The 18288-nt window shown below is 39.6% G+C and overlaps 1 protein-coding gene across 2 annotated transcripts in view; it reads left to right on the top strand.

Moving 5' to 3' along the window:
• cacna1ia (calcium voltage-gated channel subunit alpha1 Ia) overlaps positions 1-18288 on the top strand; it is a 164514-nt gene that overhangs the window by 69661 nt on the left and 76565 nt on the right. For both annotated transcript variants that reach the window (XM_056242614.1, XM_056242613.1), the window contains exons 10-15: positions 431-616; positions 3609-3726; positions 4321-4476; positions 5284-5371; positions 8929-9089; positions 15160-15636. In XM_056242614.1, the coding sequence (XP_056098589.1) occupies positions 431-616; positions 3609-3726; positions 4321-4476; positions 5284-5371; positions 8929-9089; positions 15160-15636 (1186 nt within the window). The remainder of the gene's footprint in view (positions 1-430; positions 617-3608; positions 3727-4320; positions 4477-5283; positions 5372-8928; positions 9090-15159; positions 15637-18288) is intronic.

The following is an 18288-nucleotide window of genomic DNA, read 5'->3' as shown; positions in this document are numbered from 1 at the left end:
ACCAACACTTTAGCAAAAACTTTATTGAGAGCAAAGAAAAACTATTGATAGTTAAAATGAAACTACAATAGAAAGCCAGAAAAAAAATATCGTCATAGTTTTAAACTTAAAATACGAAAATCCATCATAAAATATTATTACAATATCATATTAAGATTGAAAGTATATGATGATCACAGTATATGATGATGATGACTAATGATCACAAATCATGAAGACAAAAGATTTCCCCATGCAGATTTCTCAGCGAATTCACTGCGTTGACCAACAGAAAGCTGCTTGGTTTGAAAGTAACTAAAGTGTGAGCTGTGCTTCATAAACACTAACATTACTAACAACAGACAATTGCCAAAATTTCACAAGTGTCTGAAGTTAAAGAAACACCCTTTTATACAATTGAATCAATGCTTTTTTGTGTATGTGTGTATAGTGTATGCGAGATCGTTGGGCAGTCTGACGGGGGTCTGTCCGTCCTGAGGACGTTCAGACTGTTGAGGGTCATAAAGCTGGTGCGGTTCATGCCAGCTCTGCGCAGACAGCTGGTGGTCCTGATGAAGACCATGGACAATGTGGCCACCTTCTGCATGTTACTAATGCTCTTTATCTTCATATTCAGGTGGGTTGGGCTTCGTAATTGCATTCCAGTGGGTCTCGTATGCAATTATTAGTGAATGAAACCCAATGTGTTTCATATCTGTGTGCTAACTCATAGTCTCTGTCCTTATCCGAGCTCACACTTGGTTGCAATAAACGCCACACACTTTATCACACAAAGCAGCCTGGGTTTATAAAATCCCACACCTGACAGCAGCCCCCTCCTCACAGCTGGATCACGCCGGGCTCTGCATGGCTGAGCGTCTCAGCTGCACAGGCTGCTCAGAGCACACCTTAGCTTCAGCTGCGAGTGACAGGCCCATAAGGATCAGAGTGAGATTGATGGAGAGCAGAACAATAACACTCAGGCCCCTGGTGCCCACTGACTCACCCGCCTCTCCCCTGCAGCGCTGCAATTCCAGCAGAGTGCACCGAGACAGATGGAGGCTACTGCAGGATTGAGTGCATAAACCAATCCTGCCGATCCGTCTTTCCCACTCACGTTTAGCTTTCAGCGCCCCCGACCCCCTCCCCCCACCAAGCATCTCAATTTATAACCCCTCATCTGAAAACGATGCCCTGATTTATGTCTCTTAAATGGATAGTTGTCCCCAGCCTGCGGGTACAGTCAACAGGCTTTAGTAACTGTTAGCAGATGCCTCAGATGACGTGTCTTTGGAGGAAATTGAGAGAATGAATCAGCATTACAGACTGGAAGCTATAGTTGTGCCAATTATTAATCCGCTTCACCATTGCTCTGCCGCATAGAGAACTGTTTTACACAAATTAAGTTTGTCTTTCACTAGGTGTTTTGAATGGAGTTTTGTGGGATGTTGTGGTTAAAGTAATGCATTATAATTGTGTTTTAATTTTTAGGAAAAGCAACATTAAGTTTCTATTTTGTCTTATTTTTTCTTTCCTCAAAAGTGGGATTCATTCACTTTTTCACTCACTCACTCATTAATTCACTCCCTCTCTCTCACTCGCTCATGCATTCACTCATTCATTCATTCACTTACTTACTCACTTTCAGAAACATATAATACTAAAACAAAATTCAGCCAAACACTAGGTTTTTTTCAGCCTTTTTAAAATCTGATTTAAACATCTTATAGATTTGATATAGGCATATTTCATATAAACACTTTATATTTCATATATAGAAATTCTGTAACACTTTATTTAACAGTGTCTCTGTTACACATTTTACATGTACTTAGTACTACTTCCTATAAAAATAACAGTAAATTATGCATAATTACAAGCAACTAACTCTAAACCAAACCATAACCCTAATTAGGTAGTGAGTACATGATGTTAATTAATATGGCAGAGTACTTAAATGTATAATTACACTGTAACAAGGACACCTTAAAATAAAGTGTAACCAGACATTCGTTAATGTCTTAAGTTGTGCACAACCATTAACAACCAGGCTGGAGCCAGTTGTCAAGACAACAGCAAAGTTTATTTCGACTATACCTGCGAGTACCATGGCAGAGCAAATCCACCGCGGCTCTAAGGCAGCACCAGTGTTATTATACTTTACTAAAACTATAAATATAATAAAAATAAAATAAATGTCAGCTGAGATAAAATGTAAAAAACTTTATTTTTTATCTCAGCTTGTTGATAAGGAAACATTTAGTTTAACTTCATGTACTAAAATAACTCAAACTTAAACTGCAATAAAAATGTATAGAAGCTATATCAACATATAAACAAATTAATAAAAATGACAAAAACAACAAAACTTAGATTAAAAGGAAAACAAAAATATAAAAACATTCAAAATAAGACTAAAATCTATAATAGCATGTGATACCAAAATAACACTGGGTAGCACCTGATTCTGTTATTTTGTCCACTATTCTGATTTATTTTTGCTTATCAGCATTATTTTTAAATTGTAAATGTTTTAAAAACACTTTTTTCAATTGAAAGGAAATGTTGCTGTACGTCAAAAGCATGACACGCCCTCTCTAGAACAACGGTCAGCAACCTACAGTATGGCACGCGGAGGGATAATTCCAGATGCAAATGGATTGTCGGATTTGCTTGCTTGCGCAGGTTAAAATCTCACACTTTAATAGTATTTATATTGCGCCTAACTTAACAAAACAGACTGTGTGAATATGAGGAATGATTACCTTAAAATGCATGTCCTTATGCAAGTCCAAAGGACTTTATTTAAATTAAATACATGCACTTCTTTAGCTATTGTCACATGGCAGTGATTATCCCTCCTTGTGCCAATGCTGGCATGCATGCCATAGGTTGCCGACCCCCTCCCTAGATCTACAAAACTCACACATACTACAATACTTACACGCCTTAAGGCCTACGCTGAGTCTGAAATTCGCGTCCGAAATTTTCGCACGTTAAAAAATAAATACGACCTCACGTTATGTCAATCACGCTTGCACACTGCCTCCGAAACTTTCGTCCGTCATTAAAAAAAATCGAATCGGTTTCGATTTTCAGCGTCTTTCGCATCCGTAGCAAGCAGTTTGAATGGTGTTTTGACAATTCAGAGCCACCGAATCACGAATACGAAAAAACGCATACGAAAATTTCGGACTCAGTGTGCAAGGGCCTTTACATGAATGAGAGGTGTTCCGTTATAACTCAGATATTATGGTTTAAATTTAAGAAATAACACATTATTTGACTTATTCCTTTAAAAATAAAATGTGAAGTGGTCTATCACTTGTAACACATTACCACCAACACTGCATGCATATGTTTGTAGTATCACCTCTGTCTCATTTATCTCTTGGTGCGGGTTGCATTCTGAGTTCTGTGATCCGTCTCTCCAACGTGACTGATCTCATCTTTGGCTGCTGTTCAACCAGGACATATGTCTCCTCACATAGCACTGATATCATTTTTATAGGCCCCTCACCTCTGACAGACTCATTCATCTCACATCCTGTTGATCGGAAACATACGGTATTAGAATATCTAAACGTGAGATTAACATTCAAAGCTTGTTTGTCTGTTTGTTTTTGCAGTATTCTGGGAATGCACATATTCGGCTGTAAGTTCAGCCTGAAGACAGAGGCTGGGGACACGGTTCCTGACAGAAAAAACTTCGACTCCCTGCTTTGGGCTATTGTCACGGTGTTTCAGGTGCGTAGCGCTCTCAAAACTCATCTTACTTATGAAAGCACTGCTGCAGGTGATGGGGAACACAGGGCAACTGGGAGCTGGGTGAAAACACAATTTAATCACACACACCTGGGTATTCTCTGCAGAGTTGAAATGTTTTTAGACTATTACATGCTATAAAAAATAATAATAATAATAATTATATATTATATATATATATATATATACATACCTAAGATAGGAAAAAGTCATTATACATAATATAATTTGAGATTATTAATTAATTTATTTACTTTTTTTCTTGGCTGCTTATTAAATAAATAAATAATGGTCAACGTGTTTTGTAGAAAAACATTTATTTCATAATGTGATTTCCCTCCCACTTTCAATTCTTTTACTTCAATTTAAGGTTAGATTTTTGGCAATTTTTTGAATGAAAGATCAAAAGGATATTTACCAGGGGTATCATATTTACCAGGGGTACCATTAATTCTGAGCACGACTGTATTTATATATATATATATATAGAGAGAGAGAATTATTTATTTATTTAACCAATTTTCTCCCAAGTTTAATCTAAAGTTAAACAGTATTTGATAACATTTGTGTCTGCAGATCCTAACTCAAGAGGACTGGAACATGGTTTTGTATAATGGCATGGCCTCTACCTCCCCCCTGGCAGCCCTGTATTTTGTGGCGCTCATGACTTTTGGAAACTACGTTCTGTTCAATCTGCTTGTGGCCATCTTAGTTGAAGGATTTCAGGCTGAGGTAAGGTACTCACCTTAGGGCATCTGGGTAATTGAGTGTTTTGGTTGATGCACAAAGCAATCCCAGACGTAACAGGTCCAATAGCTTTCAGGTTTAGTTGCTGAATATGAAAATTTCACGCTCAATGAGGTTATTTGACTACGTTCTCCTGAAAAGCATCTGGTGTCTGTGATGCTTTCCTTAACAAGGTCAAATTTGTTCAGGTGTTTAGCAACAAAATGACAGCAAGAACATGCCGTGGCTCTAATATCTTACCGCTGTCCTAGGGCATTTTTCCAAAGGCTTTTGTTGTTCTTGCCGGTGAATATATTTTCAATGTGCATGCTTGTATAAATAGGGTTTCACGGGCAAGTATCCAGTCTGCAGGAGTAGGTTATCTCTCCAGGGAGCTTGTAGAAATGCGCCTCCAGGTTATGGTCTAGATCTGAGGCACAATGTGAGGGTGAATGGGGAACTAGAGCAAATGCGAACTGACTTTCAGAGGGAGGGCAACGTGATGACATGTCTATTATAAAATGCTCATGGCTGTTAAGTTATTTTACAAGAGAAATTCTGTCCCTCACACTCGTCTTTTATTTGTCTATGGTTCACACAGCACTTGAATACCATTGTTAACACTATTTTGCAGTGGAAAGTATGGTTATGTGACAACCATGTTTTATAACTAACCTCACTTTAAAAGTGAAATCTGTGCTGTATTAATGGACTTAATCAGTAGTTGCTTCATAACTCAACCTTACTTTTTTTCTTATGTCGATTTGACCTTGTGTCCCTTTCTTTTTTTTTTTTTTTTTCTGTCTGAAACAGGGAGATGCTAACCGTTCCTACTCGGATGATGACAGATCCTCTTGTAACTTAGAGGAAACCGAGAAAAAGGACTCACTCCAGCTGTCAGGTACTGAGTTGTGGAATAATTGAAGAAGTGTTATTAAAGCACAGCTGTGTTTTCCTGTGTGTTTCTGAACCTTCTGGGAAATACTGTGGTTTTTCATTTTGGTTCATTCTGAGCAGAAACAGTATTTTGAGGTTCAGAACTCCTTTCCAAATTATCTAAATGATAGGTTAATAACAGTCTTTTACAATTCCAGTACACTGCACTATGGTCGGTTACATGTTAAATTAATATCCATACAGTAAGCCTCCAGTGTTTTGCAAATGTCAGACCAAGTCATTTAGTTCTGTACTGTTCAAAGGTTTGGGGTCAGTAAGACTTTTTTTTTTATAGAAATTAATTAAAGCTGCAGTCCCTAACTTTTGGCACTCTAGTGGTTATAAACAGAACTGCATGCGTGTTGCGGAAGAACATTGTAGCTGGAACTACTTCGCTCTGTTTATGTCTATGACGAGTCACGCAGGTACTGGGCTACTCCACAGTGGTAAGACCCATACCAGCCTAAATTAGTCCAAATATAAACTCTTATTATAGGTGTACCGTGGTGATTCAGGATAATACAAAACATGGTTAGGAAAATGGATTCATTATTTACTCGCTTATTATATACATTTTGTCAATTTTGAACACAAAAAAGTTACAGACCGCAGCTTTAACTAATTAATTAATTCAGCAAGGATGCATTAAATTGATCAAAAGTGACAGTAAAGACATTTATAATATTACAAAAGTTTTCTATTTCAAGTAAATGTTAATAAATAAATATTAAGCAGCACATCTGTTTTCAACATTGATAAGTATTGACCATCAAATCATCCTATTATAAGAATTTTTGAAGGATCATGTGACACTGAAGATGATGCTGAAAGTTTCTCATCACAGAAATAAACTACAATCTAAATATACTAAAATAGAAAAGAGTTATTTTAAATTGTAATCATATTTGTACAATATTACTATTTTACTGTATTTTTGATCAAATAAATGCAGCCTTGGTGAGCAGAATGTGAGAGAATTTTTGAACATTTTTTTTTTATTATTTTTTGAGCATGTGTGACCCAGATTAATATGCTGTACTAGCCGTACTAACACAATACACAATGTAATATTCGAGTCTCAATTTTAGTTGCTTAAAACTTCAGAAATTTGTAACTTCGAACCAGGCCCAGACTAGGACACAATTTCAGGCCAGGAAATCTCACTCTCCTCCAGGCCATCCCATACACCCACAACAAATTTTGAAACCACAGACAACCCTATTTTTTGTATGGCCATCTCATAAAAAAAGGTCTAAATCAGGGGTCAACGACCTTTTTGAGTTAATCACTGTGCCACAACCCCATGTACAAATACACATAAAAATATTTTAAATATTCATAATAGCTAACATAGAAAAAGTCCAGAACCTTAAATATTTCTGAAGCAATGCCCTTTCTTTTGGACTTTTAGCCATCCGATCAGAGAAAACACATGAAGTGACTAGCTACGCATGAACAGAGTTTCCACATGCATCTCAGTCATTTTGATGTGTGTGGAATGTTTAATAGGACTCAATATACTTGGTTGAATATCTCAGAAATGTATAGCATTGACTATGTACAGCGGGACAAGCTATAAGCTGTCAGTCAGTAACTTGTGTGTGCGTGATGCCCAGTGGACGCACTAATGGTTTATCAAGAGTTTTATCAGAGCTGCGTGCTTTCATTGACTTGCACAGTTTAATTCTCACACTTTAATAGGAGGCTATTAATAACTTGTACCTTAATAAAACAAGCTGTGTTACTATGAGAAATGATTACCTCAAAATGTAGATCTGTATAAATTATGAGGTACTTTATCTGAATGAAACACATAGGCTACACCTCTCTCTCACACATCCCATAGGTTGCCGACCCCTGGTCTAAATCCTTAGGCTGGGGCTGTGCAAAATGATTAAATATTCTCTGAACGGCACATTCCATATTCACTCCCTTGTGTGTGTACTTTTTTGCTATGCTATTCTTGTATCTGTCACTTCTTCTCTAGCAAGTCTACTGAACAGAACAGAACAGAACAGAATTGTAATTTGTTTGCAAAAATCTAAATTCATAAAAGTATTAAGGACAATGTGTCGATGCTGTTTGTCATCTTAGAATGATTTAAATACCCAAGATTTAACAAAACTATATTTCATACAAATATAGTTAAACAAATTTTCAAATTTTCCTAAATTATTATGCATTAATATGATGACTCATATTTTTGTGCTGTTTTCCGCCCTAGCTCCCTCCCTACCTATACTATACCATGTCTGCTAAATTACTAATGTAACTTTACAATAGATAATAGTGATGTCCTTTAGCATACAGTATTTTGACTGACGATAGTAATGGGTTGCTGCCCAAATGCTAGTCTCAGCCTCAGACGTCACGCCCACGGAACGTCTGATGCATATGGTACACTTAACTGGAAACACTTCAGGAATGTCGAAGTCGTCATCTGATTGGTTGAATTTTATCGGATTTCCGGGGGGCGCGAGTGTCGCGTTTGTTTTCGGTCCGCCGGGAAACAAAGCGCAGACGTGTGATTGCGGAAGAAAAACTGTTGTGTTTACATGAGTGACAATGAGCATTTATCAAGATCAGCTGAACGTAGGATTCTCAAAAGTATGCGAGGTTCACGGCATAGACTCTTGAAGTTTTCTTCTCCTTCTTTGATTTTCTATGCTGACTGACTTGTTGCACGCAGGTCTGTTGTTGTGGGGACATTTCCACGCCCCGAAACGTGACGCTGAACGAAATGATCTGTAATTGGTTGTTTTACATGTCGGTCAAACAGCCTTATGGGCGGGCCTTGGCCAAAGAAAGCTGCTATGAATTCCAGACCTTCAGCCTTCAGCCAAATGCTAACAATTGCTAGCTTCCTATAGCGTTGGCCGCATTTCCTCTTCATCCTCAACTCCCTCGCATTAATTACTCTATTGGAAACTGTTTGGCAGATGCGCTGAGCGGATGTGAACCGAATCGTACCGTTGCCAGTCAAGATTCATTATTTATTATTAATTTATGATTGAATGCTGAATTCGGAAATGATCACTTTGGTACATTGGGCAGGCAATACATTGGGAGGGTAATGATATAAAATAGTAATAATTAAAATCAAAAACACACACAGGGCAGCGGGCCAAATCATTTGCCAGTTCACAGGGAATTCTCTTGGTGCTCTCGATGGCCGATGGTCCAGGACTACTGTGAACGAAGCAAATGTCTCATTAATTCTGGTGAAGAAAATCATGGTGCTGTGAGATCTGAGGACATGACATTATGAATAATGCATGTACACACTGAAGCTCTCCACAGACAGAAGACAAATCTACATGCTCCCACCAGTGTCGCCTGGCATGAGAGGAGGGTTTAGAGATACCAGATATCACAGAAGCTTGAAACTCTAATATGCTTGGTGGAATATACTTCTTAATTCCGCACCACAAACACAAAACAAATTGTTTATCAACGTATTGTGCCTTGTTTCCTTCTGATGTTTTTGTGATCTAATCAGTCTTGGCTTGTTTGTTTGTGCAGATCCCAAGATTTCCACTTTGACCCCTAATGGGCATCTGGATTTGGCACCTGCACCCAACGCCAGAGGCTTGTACCCATCTGAAAGGCAGAGCTTTTCCTTGGGTTCCCGCAAGAGCAGTGTGAGTTCTCTGGGCAGGGCTAGCCTGGAGCAGACGACGCTGGTGAGCCATTGTGCATGCTGCAGTCAACCTGCCATTCATTACAGGGTCTAACTCACCAAAGGGCACAAAAGCTATATTCATACCACTCCAGCAATCCGAAACCCCTTTAAAAAGCACAAAGAACACAATAATTATCCATCGGCTCTGCATGTATTAGCATTTAGCAAACCATTAATAAGACACTTACTCAGCACTTAGAGAACCGTCTCTACTTGTCTATCTTGCATTATATTAGCATACACACAGAGGGTCATTGAGCGGGCACTCGGAGAGCTGAGAGCAACTTGTAAACTACATAATTATTTTTACAATGGCTTAAATAATAACAGCCCTTGTGAGGAGGTTGGCTTTTTATAAGGGCTCTAGATGGTGGAGAATTAGCTAAGAATTAGTTGAAAGCATGGCTTGTTTGCATGCACTGTCTGTTGTTTAAGCCAGATTCCTCAGGAATTATGATTCCCCAGGAATTATGAGTCCCCAGGAATTATGAGTCCCCAGGAATTATGAGTCCCCAGGAATTATGAGTCCCCAGGAATGATGTACCAGGTTACACCCAAAACTTTAGTGCATTACATGAGACTATTTTGGTGCTAGGTTGTGGAGGATGCAGTAGACTACCATGATCAGATAAACATAAATGTACTATACAGCATCATCCTACCACTGCAATCCAAACACCAGGAGCCTCGTGTATAAAACACTCCGTAGATTTCATCCTAAAATTTTTCAGATTTATAAAACCATGCATACTTTTAGAACCTGTGCAAAATTCCCTTTATAAAACCTAGTCAGCGGAAGATTGTGCATACATGCATCTTCTCCCCGAGATAACTGTATATGGAGCTTACTAGTTAGGAGAGATTAGGGAAATATTACAGTACATTGCTAAAAATCATTCAGTATTTGTGATGCAGTGTTTTAAAAGAAAGAAAGAAAGAAATTTTTTTTAAATAATTGTCTAACTCAGAATCTCACTGGCAAAACATAAAAAAACCATGCATATCTTACCATTTCCATCAAATTATATCCTTCAAATACAATGGTATTTTTCATAATATTGGGAAGACCATGAAAATGGTTATCATTAGGCTACTCTTTGACCAACAAGGTGTTTTTTCACTGATGAAAAAGAGACGATAACTAAATAAAAAACATGAATGACAAAAACTATGATGAAAATCTATTGACATTTGGGTCAACAAATAAAAACAAGACGAAAATGTTTGGGAGGGACGATTTGGGAAGGGATCCAGTCAGAGCTGATGTCCTGCCTGGTAGATGCTCACGTTTGAATTGTAACATGCTGATCTACCTGACGGGACATAAGTTGGCACACACTTGCTGCATGTCTCGTAAAACGTTCATAAATGTAAACGTGTGGGACAGTGGGAGAAGGAGAAGAGCAGACATATGGTTAAGTCTGAAAAGCTTGAGGATGCGAAAGAGAGCTCAATTCAGTCTGGTTTTCTGTGCGCACACAGAGTCGCCTCTCAGACGTCAGCTCACGAGTCCGGAATTGACAGTCCCTCCAGAAAAACGTCATTATGCGATCGCATGATTTAGTGCATAACCAGCCAAAATCCGCATATTTATGCGGGGGCCGCATTTCTTCAAATACGCTGCACTTTTGCCGCATAAATTGGCGATATCCCTGCAAAATATGCGGGGCTTGCATGATTTCATTATCCTCGCATTTTCGTTGCAAAAAAGTCACATATATCTAAGCAGAAAGTTGAAAAATGTTGCGTTTGCTTCACACAAGAGCAGCCATTTCCCCCTGTTGCCATGGCAACGTTATGAAGTGACGTAATTACGCAACGTGAACATCATCGAAAAGCTGTAAAACAGGAGCACACTTTATTTTTTTATATTTTATTTATTCATTTTTACAGAAGTTGTAGCATATTCTTTTTGTAAAGCTACAGAACTTGTTTGACTCATCAATGTTTTGTAAGTTTGATGTTTTTATTAGAGGGGCACTTGGCAACTATTTCAACCGTTTAGAAATCATTTGAATGGTTCAATAACCTGTTCTGGAGAGAATGGTGACTTTCCCCGCTCCCCCCAGCGTCCCCAGGCGGAAAACCAACCTTAAATAAATTGGAAATAGAAGTCTCGTGAGAAGCGAGAACGAGCGAGAAACACAAACTGCTTTATGGCAATTCGACATAATTCTATGATACTGTGTATGATGTATTACCCACTCGGTAGACATAGCTCCACAGTCCACACGATAAAGTTGGCCAGCTCCGATAATAACAAATGCACATGAGCAGTGGTAGAAAGCGGGAGGAAGGTGCCGCAAGTACGTTTTTTTTATGACAGTGTTGTGAAAATATACGCCGCACAGCTGTAGGGGGAGCTCGATGAGAAAACATGCGACAACAAAAGTGAAAATCAGCGAAGAAATGACTAGAGTTGCCAAGTGCCCCCTTTAAGGTCTGAAATAAAACAAGATGAGAACTTAAATATCCCCAGCACTTTCTGTGATGTAGTATGCTTGCTTATCATAGGAAGTAATAAGAAATGACTCTTTACATTAAGGTAGTAGCCTAGTGAGAACAGGGTGTTGGGGGAATCACTTTTTTTTCTCTTTTTCATCAAACCGCAGTTTTTGCAAGTTCCCGCAATTTTTGCAAGTTCCCACAATTTTATTGCATAAAATTACATAAATATCCCGCATATTCCATCGCACTTTTTAAGAAAACGGGCCGCATAATCAAGGATTTTTGCCCGCAACAATCACAAAAAAACCTCTGCGTTTTTCTGGAAGGACTGAATTGAGCTCTTTCACCTCTTTTCCCGCTTGAATGGACAAATACACAAAATGACATCAAAATATCAGTTCTGGGGAATATTCACGTAAATACAATCAGTTATGTCTTAATATTGGGTGTGTATCAATGTATTGGATCCCTGCATTCAGCCTTAAAGTGACAGCAGTCTAATTAACATGCTGCTGTCCATCATTAATACAATCAAACAACAAAAGAAAAAGAGAAAAAATACACAATATTCTTGACTGAATAACTTCAATAGCTTTAATAATAATTCATCTATATTTAATGTATACAAATAAATGTCTGCTTGAGAGAATGAAGAATGTTGTATACAAGTTATTATAAAGAATGCATAAATCATTCATTAAAAAGACCATGTTCTTGTTTCTTTATGAGAAGTGGCTTTATTTAATTTTAAGATAAAGACATTTTATATATCACAGCAGTTAAATCTGTGTCTGTATTGCATGTTTAAACCAATCATTGATATTAACAGGTTAATAGAGTTTTCTCCAGGAGTGTATCACAAGTGTGGGAACTTTAGAGAAATGCTTAATTGATGCATTACAATTTAATACAACATTTATACATCAGGCCCCTGGACCTGAACCCGTCTCTTTAAAACGGTGCACTTGACTTAATGGCATGTTTACCATTTTCTTCTTGTGGGCAGTAATAGCACAACATTAATTATGCCAGACAAGTAACACTGAGTTTTGTGATTAATACTAAAATCTATAACAATGTTAATATAATTTAGAATATTTTCTTTCGGGACAATCTACACACCTAAGGACAAGTCAGTCGGATTTCAAAATGGTTTGATAACTGTTGCAGCATCCACAGCTAGTTCCAGCTTGTCTCACCACCATTCACGCTAGAAGAGCGTTGGTGATGAGTAGCCTATACTCTCTGAATTATCTATGACCTGGGTTTTTCTAAAGCAAATTAGTCATTTAAAAAAAAAAAAAAAAAAAACAGGGATGTGTGCCTAAATGTTTTAAAGTTTTCTATTCATCAAAGGATCATGAAAAAATGTTTTGCAGTTGCCATTGATAATAGTAATAATAATAAATGTTTATTGAGCAGCAAATTAGCAAATTAAAATGATTTCTGAAGGATCATGTAACACTGAAGACTTGTGTAAGGGTGCTGAAAATTACATTTAAAAGAAAAAATTAAGTATAAAAAATGTTTTTACAATTGTAATAATATATCTGTCATCATTATGTTCAGTGTGTTTAGTTTTCATGGACTTTTAGTTTTATCCTCATTCATCTCATGTGTTCCTTGGTTCAGTTCCTGCCTCTCCTTGGTCATCATGGTTTCTGTCATTATGAGTTCATGTGTATCGTTTATTACCTCGTTTGGATTCACTACTTAAGTTTCCCCTTTACCGTCATTCAGTGTCCAGTCATGTCTATGTTAAGTGTGTGTTGCATCCTGTTCACCTGTCAGTTGGATTATTGTTATTAAAACTTTGTGTTGGAACTCTATCTTCGTCTTCGTCTACCTTCCTGCAACCACCCATGACAGATGACGGGACCTCTAAAATGGATTTAAGAGATCGACTTATTTTGGTGGCTCAGGAGAGCACCGATTTTCTGACCTTTGCTACTAAATTCTGTCATCTTGCACTCACAAGCCCTTTCAGCGACGAAACCCTGAGGAACCTGTTCTGAAAGTTGACCTCCCAGACACCTCTGGGCTTAACTAGAGGGAAACCATCATTAGGTTTTCTGGAGAGCGTCCGGCCCCGGTCCAGAGCACAGCCAGACCCAGAGCCCAAATCACCACCCTCGATCTCAGAGTATTTGTGTGAGCCACCCGCAGGCGGAGACTACCGCCAGCCACGAGGAGAAGATGACAGAGCTGACCCTCGCCCCAGAAGTGCAGCTCCATCGTGAGTCTGACCAGGGGTGTGAGCCCACGACATCAGCAGACGAGGGAGTAGTGAAGACAACGAGGACTGGCTGAAAAACTTCAGTGAAGAGTTAGCGACTCCCACCCTATCCCACACAGTACCTTCATCATCTCTGTTTCTAGACAGCACTATGAACTACGATTTATTCATTTCATCGATCCGGGGAGTCCCTGTAACGTCGAGCCGCAGGTCGTGCATCCACCTGTAGCGCCCGTGCAAGAGAATCCTGCGTCTCTGCCTCTGTTCTCTTTGCTCCATCTCGGCCTGTCGACCTGTTGGCTCCGTCTTGGCTCCTCCCACCTTCGGCTCCACCGGAGACCCTCGGCCTTACGGTTTCACCAAGTTCCCTCGTAGACCAGCTCCCCCTTGGTCAGTCGTCACTCTCCTTCCGCCACGGACTTTCGGGCCGTCCTCCGTGCTCCATCCCTCCACCCCTTCGGCTGCAGCTGGTTCCTCCTTCCCTTTGGCGTCGCCTCTGTTCTCCATCACAACGGCTCAACCTCAGCCCTCGGGTACTCTGGCTCCGCCTTCGTCATTCGTCGCAGAAGCGAGTGCCAGCGATATCGCTCGTTTCCATCGGCTCTCCGTCTACACCTGTGGATCCATCGTCCTCGTCTCCTGCTGTCATCAGCCACTACACCACATTGGCTCCTTCCTCCCTCAAGTCCGCCGTGGGCTGTCGGCACTGGTGAGCTCTGGGTCTGCGCCACCAGGCACTCGACATCTTCACTGCAGGGTGTTCGTCGTCATCCACCTACCACCATTCCTTCGCCATCTTCTTGTCCACCTCCAAAACCCCCTCCACCCCTCCTTCTGCTCTTTCTTCAATTACGGCACAAGGTGCGCCTTGCCAGAGGGGGGTGTACTGTCACTATTATGTTCAGTGTGTTTAGTTTTCATGGACTTTTAGTTTTTCCTCATTCATCTCATGTGTTCCTTTGTTCACTTCCCTCCTCTCCTTGGTCGTCATGGTTTCTGTCATTATGAGTTCAGCTCATGTTTCAGCTGTGTATCATTTATTACATCGTTTGTATTCACTAATTAAGTTTCCCCTTCACCGTCATTCAGTGTCCAGTTACGTCTATATTAAGTGTTGCATCCTGTTTGCCTGTCAGTTGGATTGTTGTTATTAAAACTTCGTGTTGATCTTCATCTTCGTCTGCGTTCCTGCAACCACCCGTGACAATATCACAATATTAGTGTTTTAACTGTATATATATATTTTTTTTAAATCAGCCTCGCAGCCTTACACTCTGAGTAGTTTTTTGAAAGTCAAAACTCTTGTAGTTTGGGCTTTGCATAAATCACGGTGTGGGGAGGGGGGGGGTCATATATTGACTATGAACTTGTGTTCTATGTGTCTTAGTGTCCGGGACGAGGCTCTCTGTACCACAATTGGGGACGGCCTGCACGACCCGGTATATGGAGTCGCAGGTCGAGTTGGAACAGCTTGGGTCGATCCTCTAGATGCCTGGGGATGGGGGGTGGAGGTAGTTTACGGGTTCGTAGCCCTCACTCTCGTCCCGCTGAGCAGGAGTCCCTGTTGTCTCCTCCACCCCCTCCTCTGCATCCGCCTCTACTGTCTAGACACTTCGTCCCGCGCAGAGAACGACGGGCTCTCTCTTTGGAGCTTCCGGAGCTGCTGCAGGTACCCGGACCAGCCCTGCCTCCTCTGCACCCCCGGCAACGCAAGAAGAGCTTCTCTGGGGGTCTGGGAAGCGTTGGAGAGCACCAGGACTGTAATGGAAAGACACCATCAGTCCAACCACAAATCATCAATGAAGTCTACCCTCAGGTCAATACACGCAAGGATAGGGAGGATCTGGACGATGAGCTAGATTATGTAAGTGTCCAATAAACCTAGTAATGGTTTTAAGGGATAGTTCATCTATAAATTATCATATATAAATTTGGTGGACCACAAAAGGAGAAATTAAGTTGAATGTCCTGGGTGCTCTTATCCTTGCAGTGAAAGTGAATGGGATCGGATTCTGCCAATGAATACATGTCATATTCCAAGTCTTCTGAATCCATGAGAGTTTGGGTGAGAATAGCAACTTAAATGTTGATATGTATTCTGAGCAAAGCTAATTTATACTACTGTTCGTATAGTCAATAATATTTTTATTCAGCAAGGATGCATTAATTTGATCAAAAGTGACAGTAAACACATATGTTCCAAAATATTTCTATTTCAAATAAATGATGTTCTTATCCAACTATTTATCAAAGAGTCCTGAAAAAAGGCATCACGGTTTCCACAAAAATAGTAAGCTGCACAACTTTTTTCAGCATTGATAATAATAATAATAAGTTTAATTTATAAAGCGCCTTTCCCAAGCTCAAAGTCACTGTACAAGAAAATAACAAAATCGCAGTATCAAGCATTAGTATGCATCACATAGTACATATACATATACAAATCTACAGAAAAAAAACAGCAGAACACTAAACAGGGGAGGGTTGGAAATACTGTGAGAAAAGATAGGTTTTTAGTTGATATTTGAATGAGAATATAGTAGAAGTGTCACAAAGAGAATCCCAGAGTTTCGGAGCCACAGAACTGAATGATTTACCACCCATCGCTGAAAAATGAAAACGAGGTACAGTAAGCAGTTTTACGTCAGATGACCGGAGAGAGCAAGAAGGTGAATAATAGTGCAGAAGTTCAGATAAAGAGTTGGGAGCAAGTCTATGAAGACATTTAAAAGTTAACCAGATAATTTTATACTAAATGCGAACAGGAACTATGTAGATTATAGAGCAAAGGGTTAATGTGATCAGATTTCTTGACATGATTGATGACTCTGGCAGCAGAATTCTGAACATATTGCAGTCTAGTGATTGTTTTAGCAGGCAGCCCAATAAGAAGCGATTTACAGTAGTCGAGACGAGAGGTTACCAAAGCACGAATTAGAGTTCCAGTATCTTAAGTGCTGAGAGCAGGTAACAGTCCGGCAATACTGCGAAGGTGGTAGAATGCAATCTTGGTAATAGAACTTATATGAGATTGAAATGTAAGCGATGAATTAAATGTTACACCCAGATTTTTAACAGTATGAGACTAATAAAGAAATGTTTCTTGATTAACAGCATATTAGGCCCCCTTTACACCTGGTATTAAGATGTGTTTTGCCTGATCGGATCACAAGTAGACGAGGGAGATGCATTCCCGTTCACACCTGGTGTTTTAATCTGTCTCTTTTGTCTTTTTTAACCACTTTTGTTCAGATTTATTTAAGAGGAGGGTCTATGGGTGGGTAAATGTATGGGCTTTTTCAGATATTTCGATCTAATGTATAGATCGCTTCCGATAATGAAACTTGCTTCCCATAATGTTTACGCATATATAATGTTTACGTTCTTTTGTGACTGTTTGAATGCATTCGACCACATGAACGTTTACATTACGAAAGCAATCTGGTCGAATGCGTTTTCAACTACCTCTGGAAGTGGTCGAAAATGGACAAGCTCAATACAAGTTCAGATAAAGAGTTGGAGACCCGTTTAATGCCATCCACTTGTAATCTGATCGACCAAAACGCATCTTAATACCAGGTGTAAACAGGGCCTTAGAATGATTTCTTAAGGGTCATGTGACATTAAAGACTGGAGTAATTTCTGCTAAAAATGCCGCTTTGCCATCACAGAAATAAACTTTTGAACAGTAGTGTATTGTTTCAGAAGACTGGATTTATGCTACTTTTATTAGGGCCCGAGCACCGATGGTGAGAGGACCCTATTGTTTTTGCTCTGTTTATTATTAGGGCCCGAGCACCGATGGTGAGAGGACCCTATTGTTTTTGCTCTGTTTATTATTCTTCTTCTTCTTCTTCTTCTTCTTCTCTTAAAAGAATCGCTTTTTAGAGGGCCTAAACATGCTCAAAAACTCATGAAACTTTGCACACGCTTCAGAAGTGGTGAAAATTTACGTGTGATATGGTTTTCAAAATTGGGTGGGGCAAATTCGGTAAATTATTGCCCCCAGATTTTGCCCCGGCTCTACGTTTCACGTACAGGTATGAAATTTGGTACATACATGTAATGACCCAATACCTACAAAAAAGTCTCTTGGAGCATAGCCCTAAACACAACAGGAAGTGAGCTATTTTGAACTTCCTCCTAGATTTTGTGCATTTTTCGTAATTTCCTGATGTTGTACTTTAACGAACTCCTCCTAGAGATTAAATCAGATCCACATAATATTTTGTCAGTCTAATCTTAAGGCCTTTGCGACGTTAAATTGCGAAGATCTAGAGTTTTCGTCGAAGGATGTGACCTCGGCGGCCTGACAAAAATGTAGATGTGCAAATCCAATTTCAGCCTCTGGGTGAAATATGCATCATCAGATAACTTCTGTGTAAATGATGCAGTTCCGATGTTGCTAGGCAACCACAGACAGCCTGCAGTAACTCAGGCATACAATGTCCGATCTGCCCCAAACTTCACATGTGTGATAAGAGTCCTGTCCTGAACACATGACCATCCTCATATT

The sequence above is a fragment of the Rhinichthys klamathensis genome, unplaced genomic scaffold (assembly GCF_029890125.1).
Source record: "Rhinichthys klamathensis goyatoka isolate OS25496 unplaced genomic scaffold, OSU_Roscu_1.1 h1tg000733l_1, whole genome shotgun sequence".
NCBI lineage: Eukaryota > Metazoa > Chordata > Actinopteri > Cypriniformes > Leuciscidae > Rhinichthys > Rhinichthys klamathensis.
Note: the sequence above shows the minus strand (reverse complement) of the source record. Positions and strands in the feature narration are given on the sequence as shown.